At 43.5% G+C, this 24,828-nt stretch overlaps 1 protein-coding gene across 2 annotated transcripts in view; it reads left to right on the top strand.

Moving 5' to 3' along the window:
• Window positions 1-23,087, top strand: part of LOC110503007 (golgin subfamily A member 4) — a 45,995-nt gene extending 22,908 nt beyond the window's left edge. For both annotated transcript variants that reach the window (XM_036960868.2, XM_036960869.2), the window contains exons 16-22: window positions 4,175-4,305; window positions 5,933-6,022; window positions 7,483-7,572; window positions 10,018-10,093; window positions 14,779-14,876; window positions 19,055-19,141; window positions 22,274-23,087. In XM_036960868.2, coding sequence (XP_036816763.2) covers window positions 4,175-4,305; window positions 5,933-6,022; window positions 7,483-7,572; window positions 10,018-10,093; window positions 14,779-14,876; window positions 19,055-19,141; window positions 22,274-22,288 — 587 coding nt within the window. In that variant the 3' untranslated portion in view covers window positions 22,289-23,087. The remainder of the gene's footprint in view (window positions 1-4,174; window positions 4,306-5,932; window positions 6,023-7,482; window positions 7,573-10,017; window positions 10,094-14,778; window positions 14,877-19,054; window positions 19,142-22,273) is intronic.
• The last annotated feature ends 1,741 nt before the right edge of the window (window positions 23,088-24,828 follow it).

Genomic DNA, 24,828 nt, shown 5'->3' with positions numbered 1-24,828 from the left:
CACATACATGAAAGTGTAATTGGTGTTGGTGTCCTTGTAGGATTCATTTGAATATTTTTTTTCTAGATTAAATTAATTAGAAAGATGAGTGACTTTTCAGACAGAACGGTAGGGGGGAAATAGAGGTTAAGAAACATTCTCTTTCTGAATGAATCACCATATGTTTTCACTGTAGTCCAGTCATTCACACTGCATTCCAATAGCGGAAGTGAGTGACTGGTTAGGAATATGTGAATTTCAAGGTCTACTTCGTGCTTAGATTCTGGGCCCATATTCAAAAACCGCATCAGAGCAGGAGTGTTAAATCTGATTGCGCATCAGGTCCCTCTTGTCCATTTCATCCTTTTCAGTATGATCAAAAAATGTGGTCAGATGAAGCAGATGCTAAGCTACAGGACTATTTTGCAGGCACAGGCTGGAATATGTTCCGGGATTCCTCCAGTGGCATTAAGGAGTACACCTCATCTGTCATTGGCTTCATCAAAAACTGCACCGATGACGTCATCCCCACTCAGACAGTACGTACATACCCCAACCAGGAGCCATGGATAACAGGCAGTATCCACACTAAGCTAAAGGCTAGAGCTGCCGCTTTCAAGGAGCAGGACTCTAACCCGGAAGCTTATAAGAAATCTGCTATGCCCTCCGACAAACCATCAAACAGGCAAGCATCAATACAGGACTAAGATCGAATAGTACAACACCGGCTCTGACGGTCATCGGATATGGCATGGCCTGCAAACCATTAGACGACAAAGGGAAGCACAGCCGAGAGCTACCCAGTGACATGAGCCTACCGGACGAGCTAAACTACTTCTGTGCTCACTTCGAGGCAAATAACACTTAAGCGGGCATGAGAACACCAGCTGTACCGGAAGACTGCGTGATCACGCTCTCCACAGCCGATGTGAGTAATTCACAAGGCCGCAGGGCCAGAAGGATTACCAGGACGTGTACTGCGAGTATGCGCTAACCAACTAGCAAGTGTCTTCACTGACATTTTCAACTTCTCCCTGTCCGTGTCTGTAATACCAACATGCTTTAAGCAGACCACCATAGTGCCTGTGCCCAAGAACACTAAGGTAACCTGCCTAAATGACTCCTAGAAAACCGAAACCCATGCCAATTTGCATTCCGCCCCAACAGATCCACAGATGATGCAGTCTCTATTGCACTCCACACTGCTCTTTCCCACCTGGACAAAAGGAACACCTACGTGAGAATGCTACTCATTTACTACAGCTCAGCATTCAACATCATAGTGCCCTCAAAGCTCATCAATAAGCTAAGGATCCTGGGACTAAACACCTCCGTCTGCAACTGGACCTCCTGACGGGCTGCCCCCAGGTGGTATGGGTAGGTAACAACACATCCGCCACGCTGATCCTCAACACAGGAGCCACTCAGGGGTGCATGCTCAGCCCCCTCCTGTACTCCCTGTTCACCCACGACTGCACGGCCAGGCACGACTACCACACCATCATTAAATTTGCTGTTGACACAACAGCGGTAGGCCTGATCATCGACAACAATGAGACCGGGATGAGGTCAGAGACCTGGCCGTGTGGTTCCAGGACAACAACCTCTCCCTCAACGTGATCAAGACAAAGGAGATGATTGTGGATTACAGGAAAAAGAGGACCGAGAGGATTGAGCACCTTCTCATTGACGGGGCTGCAGTGGAGCAGGTTGAGAGCTTCAAGTTCCTTGGTGTCCAACAAACTAACATGGTCTACACGACTGTCTTGGTCCAAGCACACCAAGACAGTCGTGAAGAGGGCACGACAAAACCTATTCCCCCTCAGGAGACTGAAAGGATTTGGCATGGGTCCTCAGATCCTCAAAAGGTTTTACAGCTGCACCATCGAGAGCATCCTGACTTGTTGCATCACTGCCTGGTCTGGCAACTGCTCGGCCTCCGACCGCAAGGTACTACAGAGGGTAGTGCGAACGGCCCAGTACTTCACTGGGGCCAAGCTTCCTGTCATCCAGGACTTCTATACCAGGCGGTGTCAGAGGAAGGCCCTAAAGATTGTCACACTCCAGCCACCCTAGTCATCGACTGTTCTCCCTGCTACCACACGGCAAGCGGTACTGGAACGCCAAGTCTCGGTCCAAGAGGCTTCTAAACAGCTTATTCTATCCCCCAAGCCATAAGACTCCTGAACATCTAATCAAATGGCTACCCAGACTTTGCATTGCCCACTGCCACTCTCTGTTGTCATCTATGCATAGTCACTTTAATTAACTCTCCCTACATGTACATACAACCTTAACTAACCGGTTCCCCCGCACATTGACTCTGTACCGGCACCCCCCTGTGTATATATACAGTGGGGAGAACAAGTATTTGATACACTGCCGATTTTGCAAGTTTCCCTACTTATAAAGCATGTAGAGGTACACTTCAACTATGAGAGACAGAATCTAAAACAAAAATCCAGAAAATCACATTATGATTTTTAAGTAATTAATTTGCATTTTATTGCATGACATAAGTATTTGATACATCAGTAAAGCAGAACTTAATATTTGGTACAGAAACCTTTGTTTGCAATTACAGAGATCATACGTTTCCTGTAGATCTTGACCAGGTTTGCACACACTGCAGCAGGGATTTTGGCCCACTCCTCCATACAGACCTTCTTCAGATCCTTCAGGTTTCGGGGCTGTCGCTGGGCAAAACGGACTTTCAGCTCCATCCAAAGATTTTCTATTGGGTTCAGGTCTGGAGACTGGCTAGGCCACTCCAGGACCTTGAGATGCTTCTTACGGAGCCACTCCTTAGTTACCCTGGCTGTGTGTTTCGGGTCGTTGTCATGCTGGAAGACCCAGCCACGACCCATCTTCAATGCTCTTACTGAGGGAAGGAGGTTGTTGGCCAAGATCTTGCGATACATGGCCCCATCCATCCTCCCCTCAATACGGTGCAGATGTCCTGTCCCCTTTGCAGAAAAGCATCCCCAAAGAACTATGTTTCCACCTCCATGCTTCACGGTTGGGATGGTGTTCTTGGGGTTGTACTCATCCTTCTTCTTCCTCCAAACACGGCGAGTGGAGTTTAGACCAAAAAGCTCTATTTTTGTCTCATCAGACCACATGACCTTCTCCCATTCCTCCTCTGGATCATCCAGATGGCCATTGGCAAACTTTAGAAGGGCCTGGACATGCGCTGGCATGAGCAGGGGGACCTTGCGTGCACTGCAGGATTTTAATCCATGACGGCGTAGTGTGTTACTAATGGTTTTCTTTGAGACTGTGGTCCCAGCTCTCTTCAGGTCATTGACCAGGTCCTGCCGTGTAGTTTTGGGCTGATCCCTCACCTTGATGCCCCATGAGGTGAGATCTTGCATGGAGCCCCAGACTGAGGGTGATTGACCGTCATCTTGAACTTCTTCCTTTTTCTAATAATTGCGCTAACAGTTGTTGCCTTCTCACCAAGCTGCTTGCCTATTGTCCTGTAGCCCATCCCAGCCTTGTGCAGGTCTACAATTTTATCCGTGATGTCCTTACACAGCTCTCTGTTCTTGGCCATTGTGGAGAGGTTGGAGTCTTGATTGAGTGTGTGGACAGGTGTCTTTTTATACAGGTAACGAGTTCAAACAGGTGCAGTTAATACAGTGGAGAGCAGGAGGGCTTCTTAAAGAAAAACTAACAGGTCTGTGAGAGTCGGAATTCTTACTGGTTGGTAGGTGATCAAATACTTATGTCATGCAATAAAATGCTAATTAATTACTTAAAAATCATACAATGTGATTTTCTGGATTTTTGTTTTAGATTCTCTCTCACAGTTGAAGTGTACGTATGATAACAGTTACAGATCTCCATATCTACATGCTTTGTAAGTAGGAAACACTGACGATTTTGCAGGTTATCAAATACTTGTTCTCCCAACTGTATATATATTGTTTTTTTTTTTTTACTGCTTCTCTATAATTACTTGTTACTTTTATCGCTTATTCTTATCTGTATTTTTTTTTAACTGCACTGACTTTTAGGGGCTTGTAAGTAAGCGTTTCACTGTAAGGTTAGATCAAATGATCAAACCTGTTGTATTCGGCACATGTAACTAATACAATTTCATCTAATCTAAAAGGCCAAACTGATCCTATATCAGCACTCCTCCTCATACTCCTCCTCTTTCCTCACTCCTCCTCTCTTCTCCACCAACCAGGGAAGGCCCAGAGTGTGGAGGTGGAGCTTATGGACAGCCATCGGGAGGAGACCAATCAGCTCCAGAAGGTGATCGCCCAGAAAGATGATGACTTAAACAGAACGGTCCAACGATATGAGCAGGTCCTCCAGGTACAGTACAAATCAATAACACAATGTAATTATATTGTAGTTCCTATGTAACTTTATTACTACAGCTATTACTGTGTAGCTACGTAGACCGTTGCAATTTAACGTATATGGTTAGATTAGACTATTGACATTAATCATTATACACAGACTAACTGGTTTGCTTTTAGGAAGTAGATTACAAGTAGGAGTTACTGGCCCAACATTAGGACGGTTTTCCTCAGAATAATTTGTTCGCTTCCTGTTTTGTTTCCATGCCATGATTCTCAGAGTATTGTGATACAAGTATCGTGAAAACACTAGTCCGCACTATCATATGGAAACTCCTATCAGTTCCTGACATATTTTTCAGCTTTGAACTTTAAAGGAAAAGTACATGTACTCCACCCATCCTCATGAAACTATTACTGACATGGAACCACCTCCCTCCTGTCAGTCTCTAGCAGTCTTCATTTTGGCAGCTATTTTAGATTTAGCCTTAAATACTGTCATCTGTCATCAATAATGTCATCCTTTGTTAGTTTTAGTTATTATCAGTCGACTAAAACTGGATAATTTTAGCCTAGTTTTAAGTCATTCACATGGCCTTGTCCAGCTATGCCCTCGTAAAGCTGGCAACATTGATATTGTTACCAATGCCAGCCATAATTAACCATAAAGGTTATAAAGACTTGGCTACAGGTTAAACAATTTACAGCTCTGATTTTCTCCCCATCTTAACTGTCAAGGTGGGTAAATAAGTGGTTTCCTTAAAAAGCAGAGAGTTTGAGCTTTACAAAAATATTTTACTGTAGTCCTAATGTTCAACAAATAGCATTTGTCTTTCATTTGCAGACCACGGCATGGTAGTGGCAACACAGATGAATGAATAACTGCACACATGGGGAAGTAGAGCTTCTGATGTAATCAAGGCAAAAATACCCTAAATGAAATGAAGAGAGCAGAAACATTGTTTCTAGTTGAGGTTAGCTACAAGTCCAATGTCCTGGCTTCACATCAGTTCAAAAGATTGACGAGTGACTGAAGAGACCGCCTGGGAGCTGTGTGGGAGAGCCGGGCAGCTCAGTCAGACCGCACCACTGAAAGATGTCCATTCTGCCAGTGAGAGGATTGCTTGAAATATTCTGCATGCTTCTGATTGGACAAAACAGATGAAAAGGAGCTCCATGGCAAATCAAATGTCCATTAGTCACGTGGAATTCTCAGCTCCTCACATTTCCGTCAACTAAAAGTAATTTGTAATAGTAGTTTTTTTCCACATAGATTTCATCAGGAAAAATAGGTTGTTGAGCATTGGCTTTGCTCAGCTAAGTAAACTAAAGTAAAAGCTGCCTTCTCCCACTCATCACCAGACATAATTAAAGTAGGGAGGCCTGAAGTAGAGTAACACGGACTGACAATACTGTGATATCAGACTATACTGATCCACACTGACAGGCTTTTAGCTGAATTATTTGTGACAAAATAAACAACAAATAAAATGTGCAGACAAAGAACTTTATAAAAAAATATTGACAAAAAGAAGAGAAAGGGGACGTTTTTGGAAACTAATGCCGTTTTGAGTATTTTGTAAGAGATGAAACACTGTAGGAAATGACTAGCTGTGATTTTCCTTTTTCTTCCCGTCAAGAGTCGAGAGGAGGAGATGGGGAACAGAGTGTGTCAGGTACAGAAAAGGCTGGGGGACCTGCAGGCAAGGACCCACAGCGCCAGTGGAGAGGTACAGTATCTCAGTTCATCCATGTTTACAGGGTGAAGCTAGCAGCACAGCTAGCAAAATACAGTAGCATTAGCCGCAGAGCAGTTTGAGGGTTAACTACCACCGCCCACTGGTTGCTTGGCTCACTCCTGCCAGATTCAAACCGGCAACCCTCTGGTTATTGGCCTGCCTATTTTAACTTTGAGGATATCGCCACCCCCATCACTACAGGTTATACCGGTTTACACAGACTGTATTTAATTTACCCCCGCAGACAGGATGTCAAGAGGATGCCATATCTGTGGTATTTTCCCACCGACTGTGTGTCCCAAATGACTCCCTATTCCCTATTTAGTGCACTACTTTGGACCAGAACCCATAGATCTCTGGCCAAAAGTAGTGCACTATAAAGGGAATAGGATGGTATTTGGGACACGCACACCGACTGCGCAGATGCTAGAAACTAATGGTACGAGTCCCACATGGCACCATTTTCTCTATATAGACTGGACCCTGTGTTTCAATACAGTGTTTTTTAGTCGGCTTGGATTGGATAGCTGACATTTACAATGGGTTTCTGTTGAAGCAATACAGTAATACAGTTTCCTGCTCGCCCCCCTCACAAAGGACGCACACACTGACAGACAGACACACCTCCACACCAACTGCAACTGTGTTGACCCAACCTCTCTGTGGACCTTTATTTGAAACACCCATGTGTCTGACGGAGGAAAGATTACCGATTCAGTGTGGAAAGTTAAGCCAGTCGACATAGGCCTACTCTCAGGTCCTTTATAAGTTCCAGTTCTAACAGAGATGAACAGTTTGTTTCACCAATCTTCTACTGTGTGTGTCTCTGTCTGTCTCTGTGTGGGGGTGTCTGTGTGTGGCTGTCTGTGGGTGTGCGTCTGTCTTTGCGCCTGTGTCAGTGTCTGTGTGTGCGCCTGTCTGTGTGTGCATGTGCGCCTGTCTGTGTGTGCGTGTGCGCCTGTCTGTGTGTGCGTGTGCGCCTGTCTGTGAAGTGCGCCCGTCTGTGTGTGTGTGTGCGCCTGTCTGTGTGTGTGTGTGCGCCCGTCTGTGTGTGTGTGCGCCCGTATGTGTGTGTGCGCCCGTCTGTGTGTGTGTGCGCCCGTCTGTGTGTGTGTGTGGACGCCCGTCTGTGTGTGTGTGTGCGTGCGTGCGTCTGTTTGTGTGTGCGCCTGTGTGTGCGCGTGCGTCTGTGTGTGCGTGCGTCTGTTTCCAATAAGTATTGCACTATATATCCATGATTTACTCACACAATTCTCCTAGTCAAGTCACATGTACTTTATTGATACATTGTCCGGGTGAAACCCATTTGAGATTGGAATATATTTTCAAGGGAGCTCTGAAACGATTAAAAAACATTTCCCCATTCGTTTAGGAGGAAGGTCTAAAACCAGACCTAAATGTCTGCAATGATTTGTTACTCATGTCTGTTATTGATGATTGTGTTGTTTCAGATGGATGTGGAGGAGCTGCAGGCCCAGCTAGCTGAGAAGACCACCCTGCTGAGTGAAGCCAGGCTGAAGGAACAGCACTTTGTCGACAGGGTGAGTGTTAAGCGGTGATCACAGTACGGTACCAAGCCGAACCATACTCTGCTGGCTTGGACGTGTTCTTTTCACATTGACCTTTCCATTGTGGTTCCAGCAATTGTGGTGGTGTTATCAGGTTAGTCCAGTACAGCTTGGTTCAGTAGTGGTGGTGTTATCAAATCAAATCAAAATCGCCAACCCAGGGGCGCCAACCCAGACAGGATGACCACATCAGTGAATCAATCCACTCAGGTGACGCACCCCCTCCAGGGACGGCATGAGAGAGCCCCAGTAAGCCAGTGACTCAGCCCCTGTAATAGGGTTAGAGGCAGAGAATCCCAGTGGAAAGAGGGGAACCGGCCAGGCAGAGACAGCAAGGGCGGTTCGTTGCTCCAGAGCCTTTCCGTTCACCTTCCCACTCCTGGGCCAGACTACACTCAATCATATGACCCACTGAAGAGATGAGTCTTCAGTAGAGACTTGAAGGTTGAGACCGAGTTTGCGTCTCTGACATGGGTAGGCAGACCGTTCCATAAAAATGGAGCTCTATAGGAGAAAGCCCTGCCTCCAGCTGTTTGGTTAGAAATTCTAGGGACAATTAGGAGGCCTGCGTCTTGTGACCGTAGCGTACGTGTAGGTATGTACGGCAGGACCAAATCAGAGAGATAGGTAGGAGCAAGCCCATGTAATGCTTTGTAGGTTAGCAGTAAAACCTTGAAATCAGCCCTTGCTTTGACAGGAAGCCAGTGTAGAGAGGCTAGCACTGGAGTAATATGATCAAATTTTTTGGTTCTAGTCAGGATTCTAGCAGCCGTATTTAGCACTAACTGAAGTTTATTTAGTGCTTTATCCGAGTAGCCGGAAAGTAGAGCATTGCAGTAGTCTAACCTACTTATCAGGTTAGTCCAGTGCAGCTTGGTTCAGTAGTGGTGGTGTTATCAGCTTGGTTCAGTAGTAGTGGTGGTGTTATCAGGTTGGTTCAGTAGTGGTGGTGTTATCAGGTTAGTGCAGTACAGGTTGGTTCAGTAGTGGTGGTGTTATCAGGTTAGTCCAGTACAGCTTGGTTCAGTAATGGTGGTGTTATCAGGTTAGTCCAGTACAGCTTGGTTCAATAGTGGTGGTGTTGTTATCAGGTTAGTCCAGTACAGCTTGGTTCAGTAGTGGTGTTGTTGTTATCAGGTTAGTCCAGTACAGCTTGGTTCAGTAGTGGTGGTGTTGTTATCAGGTTGGTTCAGTAGTGGTGGTGTTATCAGGTTAGTCCAGTACAGCTTGGTTCAGTAATGGTGGTGTTATCAGGTTAGTCCAGTACAGCTTGGTTCAATAGTGGTGGTGTTGTTATCAGGTTAGTCCAGTACAGCTTGGTTCAGTAGTGGTGTTGTTATCAGGTTAGTCCAGTACAGCTTGGTTCAGTAGTGGTGGTGTTGTTATCAGGTTGGTTCAGTAGTGGTGGTGTTATCAGGTTAGTCCAGTACGGCTTGGTTCAGTAATGGTGGTGTTGTTATCAGGTTAGTCCAGTACAGCTTGGTTCAGTAGTGGTGGTGTTGTTATCAGGTTGGTTCAATAGTGGTGGTGGTGTTATCAGGTTAGTCCAGTACAGCTTGGTTCAATAGTGGTGGTGTTGTTATCAGGTTAGTCCAGTACAGCTTGGTTCAGTAGTGGTGCTGTTGTTATCAGGTTAGTCCAGTACAGCTTGGTTCAGTAGTGGTGGTGTTATCAGGTTGGTTCAGTAGTGGTGGTGTTATCAGGTTAGTCCAGTACGGCTTGGTTCAATAGTGGTGGTGTTATTAGGTTAGTCCAGTACAGCTTGGTTCAGTAGTGGTAGTGTTATCAGGTAAGTCCAGTACAGCTTGGTTCAGTAGTGGGGGTGTTATCAGGTAAGTCCAGTACAGCTTGGTTCAGTGGTGTTGGTGTTATCAGGTTAGTCCAGTACAGCTTGGTTCAGTAATGGGGGTGTTATCAGGTAAGTCCAGTACAGCTTGGTTCAGTAGTTGGGGTGTTATCAGGTAAGTCCAGTACAGCTTGTTTCAGTAGTGGGGGTGTTATCAGGTAAGTCCAGTACAGCTTGGTTCAGTAGTGGGAGTGTTATCAGGTTGGTTCAGTAGTAGTGGTGGTGTTATCAGGTTGGTTCAGTAGTAGTGGTGGTGTTATCAGGTTGGTTCAGTAGTGGTGGTGTTATCAGGTTAGTGCAGTACAGCTCATTTCAGTAGTGGTGGTGTTATCAGGTTGGTTCAGTAGTGGTGGTGTTATCAGGTTAGTGCAGTACAGCTCGGTTCAGTAGTGGTGGTGTTATCAGGTTGGTTCAGTAGTAGTGGTGGTGTTATCAGGTTAGTCTAGTACAGCTTGGTTCAGTAGTAGTGGTGTTATCAGGTTGGTTCAGTAGTAGTGGTGTTCTCTCTCTCGCTCCTTGATCCATTCATTGGGAGTCATATGTTTTTCTACTGCACTCTCTCTCTCTCTTAGATCCACTCACTGGAGGACAAGATGAAATTATTCCACAAAAACTCAGTGGTGACTCATCTGGGTACCACGTTCAAAGGTAATGTAAACCTCTATATTCATCTATATTAAACATCTATACTACTTTAAATATAAACATACATTCAAAAAGTAATGTTAACTTCCCCTGTAAGATGTTTTCTGAAAAATATAAACTTTTCAATCATCTTCTTAGCTCAAAAGGACCTCATGGAAAATGAGTAAGGATATTCAGTCAGCCATTTAGTGTGATAGGACATTGCTGCTGTTAGTTCAACATCACTAAGATGAAGCCCCCACAGTAGTGTCTCAATCATATCAACCTCAACCCTATTATAAATTATATCTTCTCTGCATGGAGGACAGGGTAGAGGGGGAGGACTGTCAAACTAAATTCTAACCTCTTATGGACTTTCCCTGCTGGCGTAATAAAGAGAATCGTCTGTCGGATGGGAAAGGGGGGTGAGGAGGTAGGGGTGAAAATTCATCCCAGGACATAATGACTTTTGCAGGCTGCAGTCTTGTTTCCCTTGTGAAAACCTCTAATGCAGCACAGCTCACTGCCCCCCTGGCCTGAAGTTACACCACTCAATTTCTAACACTCTCTCCAACCCAAGACTTTAGTAGTCTGCTGTTTTTTGCCTAGGTGTCTGAACAACCCTCTGGGTGTCTGAACAACCCTCTCAGCCAGGTCACATCCTAACCTTTCCCCCTTATGCATACCCCATTACTTCATATTAGAGCTGGAACGATAAACTGAACATGATCGATACCGACCAAACTGACCATATATCGAGGACATTTTACTGATAATAACAATAAATTGCCTTTACTAGAGGAATGTGAAGTTTAAAATTTAAGTCTGCTAATATGGACTATTGCTAACGGGACAATTGATAGCTACAACATTAGCAGCAGCAGCACAATAAAAAGTAACTGGTGCACATTGTTATCAACGTATCGTTCAATTGATCGTTATGGTGATAATTCTGTTAATTGATTGTGACATGGACTTTGGTCCATATCACCCAGCTGTACTCCATAGCTTGTCTACTCCAGCTGAAGAGAAGCCTGCTGGCCCAGTGATCTGACTCACACCACTGTTGACAGCCTCAGTATATATTAACACCATCTCAATGTGGCTTCTGCTGTCTTGACCACTGTGGACCTCTAATAACACTGCTGAGCTGAGCTGTGCTCCAACATAGTGGTTGGAAAGGACAATGTGAAAACATTTCCAAGCCAGCACAGATGGTGTTTAAACCACTGTAATGGCTCCTGGTCAAGAGGCCAATGAGTAGTGGTTCCAGGTAGAGGTGCTTTCTGCTGTGTTGTGTAGTGTGGGTCCTCATGCCCCAGTGTGAGTGTTACTCTACTGTGGGTTCATCTGGGCTACTCTTCCTGGGGTACGGGGCCTGGAGGTCAGGAGGACATAAAGCTGAAAGCATTTATTAGCCAGGCCATTTCTCCACGCCTGATGATCAAAGACTAGTTTGGCCTCTACCTCTTCTCTTTCTCTTCATCACCCCTTCATCTTCCCAGCTTTCCTAACCCTTTTCCTTTCAACATCAAGCTGCTCTTCTCTGCTGGCACAGCCAGGGGCCTACAGTGTCATCGTGTATCTGATGAATGCACTAATGTCAGTCGCCCTGGATAAGAGCATCTGTTAAATGACTAAAATGTAAATGGCTATTCCAGAGAAATGGGAGGGTGTTTTTAAGTTGCAACCCCTTCACTGGCCTAAACATCTCCATGGAATGGACTTTGGAAGTACAAGAAATGTAATCATCAAAACAAATCAGAGGAACTTCTTTCCACAGCTCCAAGTTACATACAAAATAAGAACAAGTCGCATAGAATCACAACAAGAAACAAACTACTAAGAATTAAACTCACAAGTCAGAAAATAGCAGACCTAAATGAAATAGAAAAGCAATAAGTTATAGACTATGTGGAGTTAATCCTTCACCCACGTCACACCTGACAGTGTTTCCCTTGAAGAGGATGGAGAAGAACTAACATGATTGCTATTTTGAAGTGTGACCGGTTGGGATTTCACACCGTGGTAATTGAGACATAACTCTGTCTCCCTAGGTACAGGGATGATGGAGCAATGCATCTGAACAGGCCTGGTTGGAATTGTAGTGTACAAGTGCTCATGTAGGGCCATGTGCCATTCTTTCTAGTTTTGGTGGTTTGAACCTACCCTTGTTCACTGCTGTCAGGGTTTCTATGTTCAGAACTGTTGCTAATTGAATCATAATGTCATGTCAGCTAAACAGTATGGCCGACAGAATCAGGGTGGAACATTAGATGACTCCGTGCCAAATTTAGAAGTGGCGTTTACATAGAGCCGATGAATAATGGAATACACGTTTAGAACTGAGAACTACACGTAACTGCCAACATAAAGGAAACACTTGAGTAAATGAGGGATACAAAGTAAACTACGCAAAAAAAAGAAACATCCTCTCACTGTCAACTGCGTTTATTTTCAGCAAACTTAACATGTGTAAATATTTACATGAATGTAACAAGATTCAACAACTGACATAAACTGAACAAGTTCCACAGACATGTGACTCACAGAAATTGAATAATAATCAAAAGCAACAGTCAGTATCTGGTGTGGCCACCAGCTGCATTAAGCACTGCAGTGCATCTCCTCCTAATGGACTGCACCAGATTTGCCAGTTCTTGCTGTGAGATGTTACCCCACTCTTCCACCAAGGCACCTGCAAGTTCCTGGAAATTTCTGGGTGGAATGGCTCTCGCCCTCACCCTCCGGTCCAACAGGTCCCAGACGTGCTCAATGGGATTTGCCAGTCCTGTCTGGTCCAGCGACGTTGTTGCAGAAAATGATGTCATGACTTTAAAAGCTTCTGATAGGCTAAATGACATCATTTGAGTCAATTGGAGGTGTACATGGGGATGTATTTCAAGACCTACCTTCAAACTCAGTGCCTCTTTGCTTGACATCATGGGAAAATCAAAAGAAATCAGCCAAGACCTTGGGAAAAGAAATTGTAGACCACAAGTCTGGTTCATCCTTGGGAGCAATTTACAAACTCCTGAACGTACCACGTTCATCTGTACAAACAATAGTACACAAGTATAAACACCATGGGACCACGCAGCCATCATACCGCTCAGGAAGGAGATGCGTTCTGTCTCCTAGAGTTGAACATACTTTTGTGCGAAAAGTACAAATCAATCCCAGAACAACAATAAAGGACCTTGTGAAGATGCTGGAGGAAACCGGTACAAAAGTCCACAGTAAATCAAGTCCTATATGGACATAACCTGAAAGGCCGCTCAGCAAGGAAGAAGCCACTGCTCCAAAACTGCCATAAAAGATCCAGAATACGGTTTGCAACTGCACATGGGGACAAAGATCGTACTTTTTGGAGAAATATCCTCTGGTCTGATGAAACAAAAATAGAACTGTTTGGCCTTAATGACCATTATTATGTTTGGAGGAAAAGGGGGAGGCTTGCAAGCAGAAGAAGACCATCCCAACTGGGAAGCACTGAGGTGGCAGCATCATGTTGTGGAGGTGCTTTGCTGCAGGAGGGACGGGTGCACTTCACAAAATAGATGGCCTCATGAGGAAGGAAAATTATGTGGATATATGAAAGCAACATCTCAAGACATCAGTTAATGCTTGGTCGCAAATGGGTCTTTCAAATGGACAGTGACCCCAAGCATACTTCCAAAGTTGTGGCAAAATAGCTTAAGGACAACAAAGTCAAGGTATTGGAGTGGCCATCACATTATAATCTCCACCCGGCACAGCCAGAAGAGGACTGGCCACCCCTCATAGCCTGGTTCCTCTCTAGGTTTCTTCCTAGGGTTTGGCCTTTCTAGGGAGTTTTTCCTAGCCACCGTGCTTCTACACCTGCATTGTTTGCTGTTTGGGGTTTTAGGCTGGGTTTCTGTACAGAACTTTGAGATATCAGCTGATGTAAGAAGGGCTATATAAATACATTTGATTTTATTTGATTTGAAAGCCCTGACCTCAATCCCATAGAAAATTGGTGGGCAGAACTGAAAAAGCGTGTGCGAGCAAGGAGGCCTTACAAACCTGAGCTAGTTACACCAGCTCTGTCAGGAGGAATGGGCCAAAATTCAACCAACTTATTGTGGGCAGCTTGTGGAAGGCTACGTTTGACCCAATTTAAAGGCAACGCTACCAAATACTAATTGAGTGTATGTAAGCTTCTGACCCACTGGGAATGTGATGAAAGAAACACAATCTGAAAAAAATAATTCTCTACTATTATTCTACATTTTTACATTCATAAAATAAAGTGGTGATCCTAACTGACCTAAGATTTTTACTCTGATTAAATGTCAGGAATTGTGAAAAACTGAGTTTAAATGTATTTGGTGTATGTAAACTTCCGACTTCAACTTCAACAGACACACCATGAAACACACACACACCATTATATAGACACACACACCATTATATAGACACACACGCTATTTATTTATTTATTTATTTATTTATATATACACACATTAGATTGTGTGTGTGTATATATTTATAATGGTGTGTGTGTAATGGAATGGTGTGTGTGTATGAATAGAAAAGGTTATTAATGAGCTCTTGAAGTTGAGAAATGAGCATTCAATACTTCTCCATCATAGATGTGAATTAGTCACATTGTCAAATGTCAGTGTCTATTAGTTGATGTGTTATGTTATCCTACATTAACCTGACCTTTGTTTTGTGTGTTCCAGATCCTGGCCATTACAGTGCTGAGTCCTTCTCAGAACTCACAGAGTTTGAGTACCTGAGGAAGGTCCTGTTTGAGTACATGATGGGGCGGGAAACCAAGGTCATTTAATCAATATGCACCTTTAGCATTCATTCTTAAAAGTCTAAGCCATTAGGGTGGGGGGGGGGGGGGGGTCCTAAGCTGACATATTGAATTGTTTTAAGATCATTTAGCAATTTCATTTAGAGTTTTAGAACCCCTTAGGGTTCCAAAAACATTTATAACAATGATTTGTTAAAATATAGATTAGAGAAACACATTAGCTCAGAGAAACACATTCCTAAATGTGAAAAAAGACGGTCAAAAAATAACTGCTAAGAAACAAGGTTTTGAAGTGTTTGTCCTATATCTATGCGATATAAGAAAGCTCAGTAAATATTTTTTTTTACACATATTAAACCCTTTTTTGGATATGCACAAAATTACTTCCATTCATTTTTTAAAACTGGTCCTGGTTTCTTTCAGATGAGTCCTGTGACATTGGTGGGCGTCTTAGTCTCCCCTTTCCACAGTGGGGTCACATTTGTAGCCCAAATGGTTCGGACGCTACAAACAGACGGTCACATTGTAGTGGCGCCTCAGCACTGTGGTGCAGTGCTTTTGACTGTTGCACCATCCAGGATGGAGTCTCCCCTTTCCATAAAGTGGTCATAATAGTTAGTAGGTCAAACTGTTCGGGCGCTACAGTCGTTTGAGAATATTGATTTTGGGATGTCTCATGGTCTGACAAACACCGCTCCGTCACCTTTCACCACAGATGCAGAATGGGGTGGATTGAGATGCATCCAAATGCAAAAAAAACATCTCTTGTTGAAACTGACAGATGTTTTATTATTATGCCAATTAGATTTCATGCACCGGCGTGTCAATCAACTTTAGGGGATTAAAGTAACCTTTTCTGATAAGGGAACATTGACAGTGCACGTATGTGACCCACCGCCTTGATTCAGTCTTATGTAGCAACATTTTTATTATGTTCTTTACATTGGATAAAAGCAGAGACCGAGCTACAAAATGATATCATACACTACAGTTGATGAACAACAGGGAAGTAATTGGCTAGCTTGTTACACACCCCACTCATTTTACTCAGCCTAGCAGAGCTGGTTAGGCTGTTTTCGTGTTATCCAGAGCATTGGTGACTAACTGTGCTGTTGACAGCAATTTGATTACGTTTTTTTGCAGATGTTTATTGACACCGGCCATATTCAACAGGTGTTGAGCATTCATAAATTCATCAGTTATTCTGCGCTCTGAAATCGAGTTTAATTTACGAATGCACCCAAAATGGTTATTTGCTTAATGGAGTCTTTTGTTGAAACATGTAGCTAGCTAGCTAGGTAAATAATTAACCATAATCCCAACTCATGATGTTACTACCGTGCATGATTCTGCAAGGTTCAATGTTAGCTAGCTAACTATCCAAGCAAATGGCTCTGAGATACAAATAAGATCATACATGTAACCTATAAGCTAGTGAGCCACCCAGCTAACATTAGCTAGCTAACATTACACTTTAACTTGAAATGAAAACGACTGTCAAATTTAGAAACGTGTAATATCTGAAAATGTAGCTAGCTGTCTTACCCATATACATCATTGTTGGATGTTTCTCCCTGTCACGGATGACATGGTTGATCTTAGTTTGAAGATGTAACCCGGAGACAGGTGTTTTCTCCACCTCCTTAGCTATCGTACTCTAATTCCACTGAATTCAAAACTTGGTCCTCCAGAAAGTGGAGAGCAACAGTTATGCAGTTCTACTAAGCAACATATATAAAAATAAAGACAGGATTACCTACTGACCAGCTTAAATAGCCAGAAGCGTGCTACATGGCAGACCAAAACCAACTCCTCTCTCGGCATGTCCAGCCCACTCATTATCTCAGCCAATCATGGCTAGCGGGAAGGTTGTTGTCTTTTTCTGTGGCTAAACCAACTAGGCTCGTAATTTTAACAATTTTATTAATATTTAGTTGGCATACAAGTTTGTTATTAAGGCACATGAAAGTTTGCATGTTCCCAAATGCATTTTGATAATTCGAAAAAAGATTACATTCAAATAGCTCTTGTGTGAAGTAGTGATCAGCAACACATGCCTAGTTTCCTGAAATGGGTCATAATCCCAGTTTCTTGAAATATAACAACCGGTATCACACTTCCCTTTTTTTCAGCTCAGGATACGTTGCCATGTATCTAGTTTCTTACCCTCAGTGAAAAGGTGAGAGGATAAGGAGGCGGTAGAAAATGGAGGGAAAGGTGGGATGAGAAGGAGGCGATACAAAATGGAGAGAAAGGAGGGATGAGAAGGAGGCGATAGAAAATGGAGGGAAAGGAGGCTGGATGGAGAGAGGCCAATAAATGTCACCGTTCCCACATAGAGCAATCACCCAGTTAGACCTATACAAAAGTAATTATGTGTTTCTGTTTTCGTTTAGCACAGGGCCTAATGAATGATTCTGCATGGGAATTAACAGTGCTAGTTGACCCGGTCCTAAAGTCAGCGGGGTATCAGACACTCACATAAAGCTAGTAGGGTTACCCTCTAGGTCCTCAGTAAGCTGTATGTCATAGCCATATCATTATGGCCTCCCTGTGAATGGAAGGATGTCCTGAAGGAGGCCTGGCCCGAGACATATACTATTCACGTGATGCACGCTGCCATTTTAAAGACTTGCTGGCCTTGTTTAGCTCCTCTAGCACACAAAGAGATCTTTCGGTGGTTGTTGCCCTGCTTTCCTCAAACAACAGCACTGTTTATGATTAGACCCAGTATTTATGGGATAGCTAACGCATGCTGCTAACTCTGGCATATAGACCTGGAGTTGATTAGAATGAAGATAATGGGTTAATTGCTCTGTGAGCAGGCTTATTTGATTGGGTAGCTGATGGTGGTGTTGAGGGCAGGGGTTCCCAGAGTCTTATGCGCTGCAGTGAGGGATCTGAGGTGGTGAATGGCTGGACTTGGGTTCACTGAACTTCCATTTTGGATATGATCGTGATGAGGGTCACAGAGTTAGACTCCCAAGTTGGTTCAGTATGGGGTGTTGTGGACAATCTGTGCTGGGTGAATGGCTGGTTAAGGGTTAACTGAGTGTCAATGTTGGATTGTTGTGGGTTGCAGTCGGGGATCTGACGTTCGTGAATGGCTAGACAGTGGTTCACTGAGCATCAATGTTGGATCTGGGCTGGGAGAATGGCTGGACAAACCAGGATATTTAGTACTAGGTTCACTGCCATGATCCAAACCCGGATGCCAAGAATTGACACTGAAAAACATTGGAACCATGTGGCGGGATACCCATGTGTTACATACGCCTCTCGGAGGAGGGAACGCAACCCCCCAACTCCCCGTGGAGTGAAAAAGTTGTGTGATCGTAGGTGCGGGGATGGACCACAAATACAGTTTACAGGGAATGTATTATTCCTTAACACGGTATTGTGGGGAAAAGGCGCTGGACAGAACCAAATCAAAGAAAGTTAGTTAAGGAATCCCCTCTCCTACCTTACCTGCCTTCCCACTAATTACCTATACCTTTTGCACCGCCTGGCGCGCTAACCAAAATACAGGGGTTGGTCCCCCCAGGTCTTACCTAGTGTGCATAGACAGATTAAATACTACGGGTTATGTATGCCTGCAGACCTCTTGCTTAAACATTCCCAAGGTGTGTTCCCCTTCCACCATGGGAACCAATGAAACAGAATAAGTGAAAAATTAACGTCCTATTGTCATACACATACCTCTGAAGGAGCGGCTACAAAATAATAATATCAACAAAACTTTCACTGACCAACACAGGACATAAAAAGAAGCTCTCTTCTGACAAAGGAACACTGGCTTTTATCAAGCTGGAGAAGGAGTTTGTAATTGAAGAGACAGCTGTATCCCCTGACGAGAGGGAGGGGTCATAGCTCCAATCAGTGATGGGGCCGAACAATCGGGTGCTTTAGGAATCCAGGAAGCCACTTCTTGAAATATGCGTACAAACCCACACAACAACACAAACTGGTGAACGTAGCACCATGCCATTGAGAGCACTGCCTCCAAAAATGAAGTTGTGAAACTGTCATCAGTTTCCCAACATATATCATTAACATCCACAGCCCCACCTTAAAGTTGAAGTTTAAGGTTTTTTCAAATGAAAAAAAGGTTTTAAAAAAACAGCCTATTTGAATGTATCCTACTTTTCTTTGTCATATGGCTAAGTAATTTCTGTGTTTTCTCTTCCTTCCCACAGACGATGGCTAAAGTCATAACCTCCATGCTCAAGTTCCCACCAGACCAAGCTCAGCAGGTTCTGGAGAAAGAGGATACAAAAGCAATTGTAAGCAACTGTTCTTCCTTGTTGTAAAGCTACTAACGATGAGCCATATGTAACCACACACAGTCTCACACACAGTCCGTGCTTTGTCAGCAATTGCTTACAGACATTACCTTGGCCTATAGTGCATTCGGAAAGTATTCAGACCCCTTAACTTTTTCCACATTTTGTTATGTTTCAGCCTTATTATAAAATGTATTTAAATTGTTTTCATTCCTCATCAATTTACACACAATACCCCATAATGACAAAGCAAAAACAGTTTGTAGAATTTTTTACATTTTATAAAAATAAACTGATATCAAATTTACATAAGTTTTCAGACCCTGTACTCAGAACTTTGTTGAAGCACCTTTGTCAGCGATTACAGCGTGGAGTCTTCTTGGGTATGACGCTACAAGCTTGGCACACCTGTATGTGAGGATTTTCTTAAATTTTTCTCTGCAGATCCTCTCAAGCTCTGTCAGGTTGGATGGGGAGTGTACCTGCACAACTATTTTCAGGTCTCTCCAGAAATGTTAGATTGGGTTCAAGTCTGGGCTCTAGCTGGGACACTCAGAGACTTGTCCCAAAACCACTCCTTGTCTTGGCTGTGTGCTTAAGGTTGTTGTCCTGTTAGTAGGTGAACCTTTGACCCAGTTTAAATGTATTTACATTGAAAAGCAAGATTGAACTCTTTGAATTTAGTCCTGAGCACTCTGGAGCAGGTTTTCATGAAGGATCTCTCTGTACAATGCTCCGTTCATCTTTCCCTCGATCCTAACTAGTCTCCCAGTCCCTGCCACTGAAAATTATCCCCACAGCATGATGCTGCCATCACCATGCTTCACCATAGGGATGGTGCCAGGTTTCCTCCAGACGCTTGTCATTCAGGCCATAGAGTTCAATCTTGCTTTCATCAGACCAGAGAATCTTTTCTTATGGTCTGAGAGTCTTTAGGTGCTTTTTGGCAAACTCCAACAGGCTGTCATGTGCCTTTCACTGAGGAGTGGCTTCTGTCTGGCCACTACTAGAATGTCCTGATTGGTGGAGTGCTGCAGAGATGGTTGTCCTTCTGGAATGTTCTCCCATCTCCACAGAGGAACTTTGGAGCTCTGTCAGAGTGTCCATTGGGTTCTTGGTCACCTCCCTGACCAAGGCCCTTCTCCCCCGATTGCTCAGTTTGGTCAGGCATCCAGCTCTAGGAAGAGACTTGTTGGTTACTAACTTCTTCCATTTAAGAAGGATGAATGCTGCTGTGTTCTTGAGGACCTTCAATGCTGCAGAAATGTTTTGGTACCTTTCCCCAGATCTGTTACTCGACACAGTCCTGTCGTTGAGCTCTACGGACAATTCCTTCGGCCTCATGGCTTGGTTTTTGCCCTGACATGCACTGTCAACTGTGGGACCTTATATAGACAGGTGTGTGTCTTTCCAGATCATGTCCAATCAATTGAATTTACCACAGGTAGACTCCAATCAAGTTGTAGAAACATCTCAAGGATGATCAATGGAAACAGGATGCACCTGAGTTCAATTTTGAGTCTCATAGTAAAGGGTCTGAATACTTACATAAGGTATCTGTTTTTTTGGTTTTGCTTTTGTCATTATGGGGTATTGTTTGTAGATTGATGAGGAAAAAAATTGATTTCATCACTTTTAGAATAACGCTGTAATGTAACAAAATGTGGAAAAGGGAAGGGGTCTGAATACTTTCCGAATGCACTGTATATTGATCATCTCTTCCAGATCATCAGCATCTTAAAAAACAATAACCATGTAGAGCACTTTGTTCTGACTACAGTATCAGTTACAGCAATGGGAACGTGGAGGGGGAAGACATGTCTTATCTCTTGTCTGTTACAGTATTGAGGTATATTGGTAAGCACTGTGTACAAGCATACAATATATTAGATCTGGCTTTAGTGGAGTCAAAACGGTGTTTTAGGTCAGATGGGGGTTGATATTTGTTCTTCTGTTCTTTAAGCAACTTACCAGTCAAAGTAGTAAACTCATCAAAAAATGAAACGTCCTCTCACTGTCAACTGAGTTTATTTTCAGCAACCTTAATGTGTAAATATGTTTATGAACATAAGATACATAAACTGAAGAAGTTCCACAGACATGTGACTAACAGAAATGGAATAATGTGTCCCTGAAGAAATGGGGTTCAAAATCAAAAGTAACAGTCAGTATCTGATGTGGCCACTAGCTGCATTAAGTACTGCAGTGCATCTCCTCCTCATGGACTGCACCAGATTTGCCAGTTATTGCTGTGAGATGTTACCCCACTCTTCCACCAAGGCACCTGCAAGTTCCTGGACATTTATGGGGGAGAATGGCCCTAGCCCTCACCCTCCAATCCAACAGGTCCCAGATGTACTCAATGGGATTGAGATCCAGGCTCTTCGCTGGCCAAGGCAGAATACTGACGTTCCTGTCTTGCAGGAAGTCACACACAGAATGAGCAGTATTGCTGGTGGCATTGTCATGCTGGAGGGTCATGTCAGGATGAGCCTGCAGGAAGGGTAACACATGCGGGAGGAAGATGTCTTCCCTGTAACGCACAGCGTTGAGATTGCCTGCAATAACAATAAGCTCAGTCCGATGATGCTGTGACACACCGCCCCAGACCATGATGGACCCTCCACCTCCAAATCGATCCCGCTCCAGAGTACAGGCCTCTGTAACGCTCATTCCTTCGACGATAAACGCAAATCCAACCATCACCCCTGGTGAGACAAAACCACATCTGCAGTCCTCATGCCTCCTTGCAGCATGCCTAAGGCACGTTCACGCAGATGAGCAGGGACCCTGGGCAGCTTTCTTTTGGTGTTTTTCAGAGTCAGTAGAAAGGCCTCTTTAGTGTCCTAAGTTTTCATAACTGTGACCTTAATTGCCTACCGTCTGTAAGCTGTTAGTGTCTTAATGACCGTTCCACAGGTATATGTTCATTAATTGTTTATGGTTTATTGAACAAGCATGGGAAACAGTGTTTAAACCCTTTACAATGAAGATCTGTGAAGTTATTTGGATTTTTACATATCTTTAAAAGACAGGGTCCTGAAAGAGGACCGTTTTCTTTTTTTACTGAGTTTATATTACTGTTTGTGCAGTTAATGTAATCATGTATCTTTCTTCTCCCTGTTGTTTCAGCCCTGGCTACGATGAGGGTCAGGTATCAGGATGATGCTGGTACTTTAAGGATGGAGATAGACTTAACTGCTGCTGAAGGACTGCAGACTGCTGCATCACTGTGGACCAGATCTAGCCCTTCTACTTTTCTGTCCTTTCTTTTGCTTCTCGTGTGTGTGTGTGTGTGTGTGTGTGTGCGTGTGGATATGGTACGAGGGAAGTAGAAAATAGACCATGTAAGGATCATCCTAGTTGCTATTTCTTCCAATCTAATTTCACACAATGAAATTACGAATTTTAAATCATGAATTATACAATATTTATTTTTTTTCCAGGGTTAATTAAATATCTATTTTACGGATGGCTTGTGCAATAAGTTTTTGTTGATCATTGGGTTGATTGTGATTTCGAGTTGATTCTTTGGTTGTGTTTTTTTTCAGTTGATCTATGGTTTTAGGTTGTTTGTATCAGTAGAGTTTTGGTTGTATTTCTACTGTGGGTCACTTCCTCCTTATGACTGTGTGATGGAATCGTAGAAATAGAATATGTAGACTATTTCTAGGGATTCTAAATATGAATCTACTTTCTATTTATATGAATGAGATGACCCTTTGACTGTACCTTCCTGTCCCTGAACTGTCTCTTCCTGTCCCTGAACTGTACCACTTAGACACCCTGGCTTGTTAGTTTCCCACAGCTTTTCTACTTTATATTTTGTGAAGACAAAATAAAAACTCAGCATAATGTAAAGTGTAAATACACAAAGTGAATCTGTACTATAGGGCACAATGCTAATACATTTTGAGACGAGCTAATACAATTTTATTTACTCAGATGTTCTGTCTTCCTCTGCTCATTATTCACTTTGTTGAAATGTGAATATTGTAAATGGTGTAAACTGAATGTATATAACATTAGGATCACCTGATCTTTCCATGACAGACTGACCAGGTGTGTCCAGGTGAAAGCTATGATCCCTTATTGATGTCACTTGTTAAATCCACTTCAATCAGCGTATATTTATTTTTTGACATGTTTTATTGCCCCTTTATTTAACCAGGTAGGCAAGTTGAGAACAAGTTTTCATTTACAAAATATTGCGATCTGGCCAAGATAAAGCAAAGCAGTTCGACACAAACAACAACACAGAGTTACACATGGAGTAAAACAAACGTACAGTCAATAATACAGTAGAAAAATAAGTATATATACAATGTGAGCAAATGAGGTGGGATAAAGGAGGTAAAGGCAAAAAAAAGGCCATGGTGGTGAAATAAATACAATATAGCAAGTAAAACACTGGAATGGTAGATTTGCAGTGGAAGAATGTGCAAAGTAGAAATAAAAATAATGGGGTGCAAAGGAGCAAAATAAATAAATTAAATACAGTAGGGAAAGAGGTAGTTGTTTGGGCTAAATTATAGGTGGGCTATGTACAGGTGCAGTAATGTGTGAGCTGCTCTGACAGCTGGTGCTTAAAGCTAGTGAGGGAGATGTGTTTCCAGTTTCAGAGATTTTTTGTAGTTCGTTCCAGTCATTGGCAGCAGAGAACTGGAAGGAGACCCGGCCAAAGGAGGAATTGGTATTGGGGGTGACCAGCGATATATACCTGCTGGAGCGCGTGCTACAGGTGGGTGCTGCTATGGTGACCAGCGAGCTGAGATAAGGGGGGGGCTTTACCTAGCAGGGGCTTGTAGATGACCTGGAGCCAGTGGGTTTGGCGACAAGTATGAAGCGAGGGCCAGCCAACGAGAGCGTACAGGTCGCAGTGTGGGTATATGGGGCTTTGGTGACAAAAACGGCTGGCACTGTGATAGACTGCATCCAATTTATTGAGTAGGGTATTGGAGGCTATTTTGTAGATGACATCGCCAAAGTCAAGGATCGGTAGGATGGTCAGTTTTACGAGGGTATGTTTGGCAGTATGAGTGAAGGATGCTTTGTTGCGAAATAGGAAGCCAATTTTAGATTTAACTTTGGATTGGAGATGTTTGATGTGAGTCTGGAAGGAGAGTTTACAGTTTTACCAGACACCTAGGTATTTGTAGTTGTCCACATATTATAAGTCAGAACCGTCCAGAGTAGTGATGCTGGACGGGCGGGCAGGTGCAGGCAGTGATCGGTTGACTGTTACATGCATTTATTTTTTACTTGCATTTAAGAGCAGTTGGAGGACACGGAAAGAGAGTTGTATGGCATTGAAACTTGTCTGGAGGGTTGTTAACACCGTGTCCAAAGAAGGGCCAGAAGTATACAGAATGGTGTAATCTGTGTAGATGTGGATCAGAGACTCACCAGCAGCAAGAGCGACATCATTGATGTTTACAGAGAAGAGAGTCGGCTCAAGAATTGAACCCTGTGGCACCCCCTCAGATCTCCATAGAGACTGCCATAGAGACGAGGAAGGGGAGGAGACCGGTTAAGAAATATTTTTTACACCTTGAGACAATTGAGACATGGATTGTGTATGTGTTCCCATTTAGAGGGTGAATGGGCAAGATAAAATACTTAACTGCCTTTGAACGTGGTATGGTAGTAGGAGCCAGGCTCACCGCTTTGTGTCAAGAACTGCAATG

The sequence above is a fragment of the Oncorhynchus mykiss genome, chromosome 23, assembly GCF_057628025.1.
Source record: "Oncorhynchus mykiss isolate SJ-2025 chromosome 23, ASM5762802v1, whole genome shotgun sequence".
Classification (NCBI taxonomy): domain Eukaryota; kingdom Metazoa; phylum Chordata; class Actinopteri; order Salmoniformes; family Salmonidae; genus Oncorhynchus; species Oncorhynchus mykiss.
The sequence above is the reverse complement of the archived record's forward strand: the minus strand, read 5'-3'. Positions and strand labels throughout refer to the sequence as shown.